The sequence below is a fragment of the Culex pipiens genome, chromosome 2, assembly GCF_016801865.2.
Source record: "Culex pipiens pallens isolate TS chromosome 2, TS_CPP_V2, whole genome shotgun sequence".
In the NCBI taxonomy this organism is placed as follows: Eukaryota; Metazoa; Arthropoda; class Insecta; order Diptera; family Culicidae; genus Culex; species Culex pipiens.
Window position 1 is genome coordinate 159,785,765 of NC_068938.1, and position 6,228 is coordinate 159,791,992.

The 6,228-nt window shown below is 39.5% G+C and overlaps 1 protein-coding gene across 1 annotated transcript; it reads right to left on the reverse strand.

Moving 5' to 3' along the window:
• Window positions 1-849: 849 nt before the first annotated feature.
• Window positions 850-1,767, reverse strand: LOC120428772 (NPC intracellular cholesterol transporter 2 homolog a-like). Its single transcript, XM_039593856.2, has 2 exons — window positions 1,481-1,767; window positions 850-1,417 (listed from the first exon to the last, which is right to left on the reverse strand). The coding sequence occupies exons 1-2, from the start codon at window positions 1,692-1,694 to the stop codon at window positions 1,143-1,145; spliced, it is 489 nt and encodes a 162-aa protein (XP_039449790.1). The 5' UTR covers window positions 1,695-1,767; the 3' UTR covers window positions 850-1,142.
• Between the last annotated feature and the right edge of the window lie 4,461 nt (window positions 1,768-6,228).

Here is a 6,228-nt window from a genome sequence, read left to right on the forward strand (position 1 = left end):
ACATGCCCATTTTGCATGACCAGCCCGCAAAATTGCATGAAGATTTCAATGGAAAACCCAATGATGCAAAGTTTCTTCTTTGTAGAAGCTGATTCCGAAAAAAATCAGCACTCGCTTAATGGACAGAAAAAAAGGAATTTATTTCATCCAATCATTGTATTTGAATTAATTCCTATTTCTAATTAATTTGTCCCATCTAGAAAATGTTCAGATATGAGTCACATTGTAGAAAATGTTCAGATATGAGTCACATAAGTCACGCTAAAAATTATTATTTTCACCACTAAAATTTAGGACTGTATGAAGAGTATTAAAGGTTCAGCAAAAATATAAAACATGTCGAATATTAATGTATGATTTCTTTTAAATATTCATACCAAATACTTTTCAAAGTCCAAAAAAAGTGTATTTTTAAAAATATGAATTAAAGTAATGCAAACAAAACAGCATCAACTCGTTGTTCAAAACCAAAAAAGTCATCCTTAACCGATTTAGCAAAGAAATAAGTAGGTATATTTTTCAAACATCCTGTCTCAACTTGCTGAAATAACATATCGAACAGTTATGAAAATATGTGCAGAATATGACTACTTTTCAATTTTTATTGCAATACCGTTGTAAAATGAATTGCCAAATTAGAAAAAAAAATAATTGTTTCGAAAGTGAAACTAAAAAAGGTAAATCATGATGAAAAGTGAAATAAAATTATTTCGAATTCTCATTAAATTTTAGGCTCAATATTGAGCAAATACAATTGGACGGAATGGAACGGAATATTTTGGTCAAATTTTATTAAATGTATTTGAAGGGAACCTTTTGAAAAGTCCAAAAAAAACGTTTCTTTGTGAGTTGATTCTCAGAGGCTGTGTCCACAAGCAACTTTAATTTAAATCTACAAAATATTAGAGTTATTTTTTACCTTTCTAATATTTTCAAGGTTCGAGGTTGAAAGGCATTGCTCTATGTTGTCAAAGATTTTATCAATAAAACCACCGTTTTTTAACTCAGTCAGCTGCTATATTTTTCGTATAAAAAAATTGTTAAATACTCTACCGCTAAAAAAGATGTTGAATGACTCCAAGTGTTTTGTGTGTTTTCAGTGCGTTTGCATTTCCAGCGAAAGAAAGCGAGAGAGCAGACCTTTAGTTGGCCACCACACGGGTGTCGACGACGAAGCATCCCTGCGTCTGGCCGTCCTGGTCCTGCAGGTCAATCTCGATGGTAACGGACACCAGCGGGTAGATGGCGGTGATCGGCATGGTCAGATGCCAGCTGAGGTCCTCTCCGACCGAGGTTGGGCAGCGAGCTCCGACCAGCCAGTTGCAGGCGGCGGCAATGTTCGCGGGCAGCTCGTAGGGAGCGGTAATTCCCAGGGCGGTAGCGGTGACAATCGGGCGCAGCGCGGTGGCATCGGTCACTGTGAGGTTGAGTGATTGTTAGTATTGATAACGAACGCCGAAACGTCGAAAGCATCACTTACGGGAGGTGTAGTCCATGACCATCATGGCGCTGGATCCACGGCGCAGCTCACAGGGCATCTGGGGGCAGTTCTCGATGCGGAGGGTGGCCGGTGGCGGGCGGGCTCCGGCGCACGGACGGAACGGAATGACATCCCAGTTGTCGTAGTTGATGTTGTCGGCGTTCTGCAGCATCACAGCTGGAACCAGCGCAACCAGGATCAGGAACTTGAACATTGTGAGTGAGGTTTGGAGGTAGCGGACTGACTGCGGAGAGTACACTGTTTCACTTGGAAGTTGCTTGTGATCGATTTACGCTCAGGAACCTAGTTTTATACCTCGGGGACTGCGTAACGCTGAGTGATAAGCTTATCACACCCGGTGAGTTATACGACCGCAGGTGTGCCTGGGTTGCGAAAATTTACCATCTGGACCGGCGGCGTTAGATTAGTGACCTTGCGTGTATTAACAGGTGGCTGGTAGAATTTTGCGACATCTTGTCGGCGGGGTGGGTCAGTTTGAATCAGTTGTTGATAAGAGACCACTCGATGAGTGGTTATTGTAGATGATACGGTTCTTACAGATTACTGATATGGCAAAAGGTATGATTCGATGACGTTTAATGAGGTCAGAGTAATATTATAATGTAATGATTTTTTTTAAACATTGTGACAATGTATTGCTCGATCTGAAACTATCCTTCAATATGGAAGCTTTGCCCACGATTTCGGATCCGCCCGCGAAACTCCCCCAACTCGACACAGCAAATGTTTTGAGCGGTGCCCATTGCTTGGTTTGGGGTCAACTAGCAGCCAGCAGTAGCAATTCCAAAAATCGAGAGTTCCAGTCACACACAGTCAGCACAATAAACTTGGTAAAGTATAAATTATAGGTGACCCCAACGCATACCCTTGGTTTCGTCCAATTGCTCCGGCGCGGTTGCGACGGCGGTGATCGACTTCAATTGAACCATCATCATCCCACTTCGAGGTTCCCTGCTGGATGCTGTCCCAGCGAGAATTCAGAAGCGGACGCCAACAAGCTGCGGCTGTATTCATTTGACACGATTGCTGTGCACTTCTTGGATTTGGTTGGCTGAAACTGGTACAGGAGATGGACTTTTGTGGTCAGCTTTCGGCGAAATAGGGTTGGCAGAATATAGTTTTGACTTATTTTTCGTAATTGATGTCGTGATACTATTTCGCACGTGAATTTTGGGCCCAATTAAGTAAAGAACGCCATTTTGTGCAGCTCACAATGCCTCACCTTTTGACCTTCACAGCTCCCTAAAATTCGATTTCAATCCTGAGATATTCCATAACACGCGAAAATACTCCGTGAATTGTTGTCACTTTTCATATGAAAGAAGTTTCAATCTTGTATTGCTATCTTGACATAGCCTGAAAATGTATGCAAGTGCGACAACTGGACAAAGGAATTTCAGGTCAGAACACGTTTGACACACGTACATGACCTACTACCGTAAACATTTGTAATTAAAACTCGGGACTCCAGCAACCAAAATCAACCAAACTTCCGGACAATGCACATAATGGTCAACCAAACAAAACGTGTTTGTTATTGTTTACTTTGCGTGGTCTTGTTTTTGTTTATTCAAGGTCAAACATCAAAACGCGTTTTTCTCGGAACGTCAAAAAGTGAGTGCGACAAGTTAGCACGACAGCGTCGAAAAGATAAAGCTCTGCAGCAACATAAAAAATGGTTTAAGGTTTTTTGATAATTTTTTTAACTTTATAATGAATTTAAAATTGATTGCAAAAAAAAAAAAAATGGCTGGTAGCCCTATCGCCACACCATCTGATCTCCACCACACGGAGAAAAAAGAGTTCCTAAAATCGTGAACAAGCGTTCATGAAAATGGGAACCACGAACAAAGTGTTCAAATGCCATGGTACGTTATAAAAAAACGTACCATGGTATTTGAACACTTTGTTCGTGGTTCCCATTTTCATGAACGCTTGTTCACGATTTTAGGAAATCTTTTTTCTCCGTTCAGTCTTTATGGGACGCTTACTGGACCAAAAAATGCGCCCCATTCCATATATTTCCCATTCGGCCAAATTGAATCATCAAAACATGACCATCCCACCCCCTTCATCACCCCCAACGCCAAAATTGGAGATGCCGGCAACTGGCTAGGAAGCTGAAGGAGGTTAAAGGCACAAAGCTTTTTTTTATTATTTCTACATTTCAAAGCTGAAAAAGCTCGCCCATTTTACGACTGTGAAACGTTTTGATTTGCATTGATTTTTACCCGTCAAAACTGGACACGTATCATTCCGAGCGAACTAGCCAACCCCTCGTCATCGCACCGAGGGGTCCCTCAACGGCCCCCGGAACAGAAGAATGCGTTGAAATTGCGCGCACGCGGGTTTCGGGGAGGACTTTTTTGAGCGACGTCTTTAATTTACTAGTTTTGTGAGCCGGGAATGGAATTTTATATCTTTTTCCCTCCTTTTTCAGGTGGACGCGTAAACGAATTGCTTTTGCGTAGGAATAGAACAAATTAATCCGTCTCGAAATGATATTTCCCCTCCAAACTCGCAACGAGCCATCAACGCGGATCGTCGCCGTTGTTCTAGCTTGTCACAAGGGTGTGTTAGACCAAGTTCAGTTAAATTCGTATATTCTACAGGTGACAAGATGGTACCACGCCAACGTGATGAGTCGCGGCAGATCTCTGCTGTTGAGGCTCGTCCGACATTAGAGGTTGAGAAGCCAAACGGAGATAATTATACGGCACCGGGTTGGGGTTGATTCCGAGATGTATGACCAACCAAACAACCACCACATATTTTGCTCTGTCCAGTGTGCCTCGTAAACATTCATTTCGACACGTACTTAAAATGGATTAAGTCATTATCGAAATTTTGGATACCGCTAATGACACGGTTTAGCTGAAATGTGTGTATGCGTTTGTGTGTGTGGGGCTCAATCCAAATCAAACAAACAACTCTAAAGCTGTCATAGCTGGAGCTAGATTTGATTGCTTGGCCGGATTTTGGCGTAGGAAATTGACGGTGTGTGCCGATTTAAATTGAACTCCATGTCAAGGCGACGAATGGCGTGTCAACCTGGGGCCTTTCTGCATGATGTAGAGCGTCCAATTTCCCGGGGTTACAAATTTCCCGGGAAACGGGAAATTTTCAGTTAATTTCCCGGGAAATCCCGGGAATTCCCGGGAAATTTTAAATGCATTGAAAATTGTCATGATCTTGATTTTAATTAATATTATGCAACAAAATTTTATAGGACATCAACATTAATGGTTTAAATAAGTGTGAAGATCAATTAACAGCTTGACTGCATGTAAAAAATCATTCAACTACAAGAAAATGTATTTTGGAATTTTTTTGTGAGAAATATTAATCTTGCCTCTGTGACCAGTTTATTGAAATGAGAAAAAAAAACATGCAGAAATTATGTTTTTCATGACAAATACTGGTTTCAGCTCTTGAACATATGGTAAAGCTTTTTGGTGTTGGTTTTACTTCAAACAATCCAATGTTTTCAAATATTTGAAGCAAGCTTTGAATATATTTTTGCATTTTTTTTAGAACAAACAATAGAAAGTAATTTTTCAATGATTTTTTTTTTGTATTGTTATGCAACATGATTTGAATTATACGATAAATTAACATCATTCTACAAAAAGTCAACAATTTCTTCACATTTGACCCTCTAACACCTGTAGTTGCACCAGTGCTCCATAATTCTTTTACTTCAAATTGTAATTTCTTTAGTACTAGGTTGAATTAATTCTTTTTGCGCAAATTCGCAAATTCATCTCATTTGATTATGGTAAACAAAAATGTAATAAAATCTCAACTTTAATTTGGAGGTAGGAGTTAATATTGTTTTGATAAAATAACATTAATCTGTTTATAGCTTACCTAATTGTAATAATTTAATACTCATTAAGCAAGATCTATTCCCAGTTGCTTCAAAAGTTATTATTATCAGAAATAATTCTGATATCATAATTTCTGATAATTTGATTAATTATATATAAACCAAACAATACATTTAATTGAACAAAATCATGTTGAGTTTGTTCATTTATTATTTTTTCAGACCATTTTAAAAAAATAGTTCCAAAAATTTAAGAAAATGTATACTTCCGCTTAAATTTCGGGAATTCCCGGGAAATTTACAAATTTCCCGGGAAACGGGAAATATTTTTTTTCGGGAAATCCCGGGAATTCCCGGGAATTTTTATCCCGGGACGGGAAATTGGACGCTCTAGCATGATGGCAATTATTCCGAGCGAATGTTTGCTTAAGCTCTCCGAAAATCTGTCTCATGGCGGTGACAATCGACGGCCCAATTGGACCGGATGCGATGGTGATGAGAACCTAATTGGCAGGTGTCCCCACACTTCTAAAGGTTGTTGGAACCCAGGCGATCTTAATGAACGGGTGTGATGATTGGATTTTGACTTTTATTTTCTTGATACATAGAAAAAGCATTGAAGAGCTTCTAATTCAGTTCTAATTGAATATTCAATTGTTTTAAATACAATAAGATTATTTTTTTTATTTCACAGTAAGAATGTCTTATAATTTAAAAAAACTACTAAAGCGAGTTTATGAAGCAGTGTTGCCAATTATATACGGGTAATTCTCCGCCAACTCACACAGCAGTTGCTCCGACCCCTCTTCGATTTGCGTAATACTTTGTCCTAAGGGGTAACTTTTGTCCCTGATCACGAATCCGAGGTCCATTTTTTTGATATCTCGTGACGGAGGGG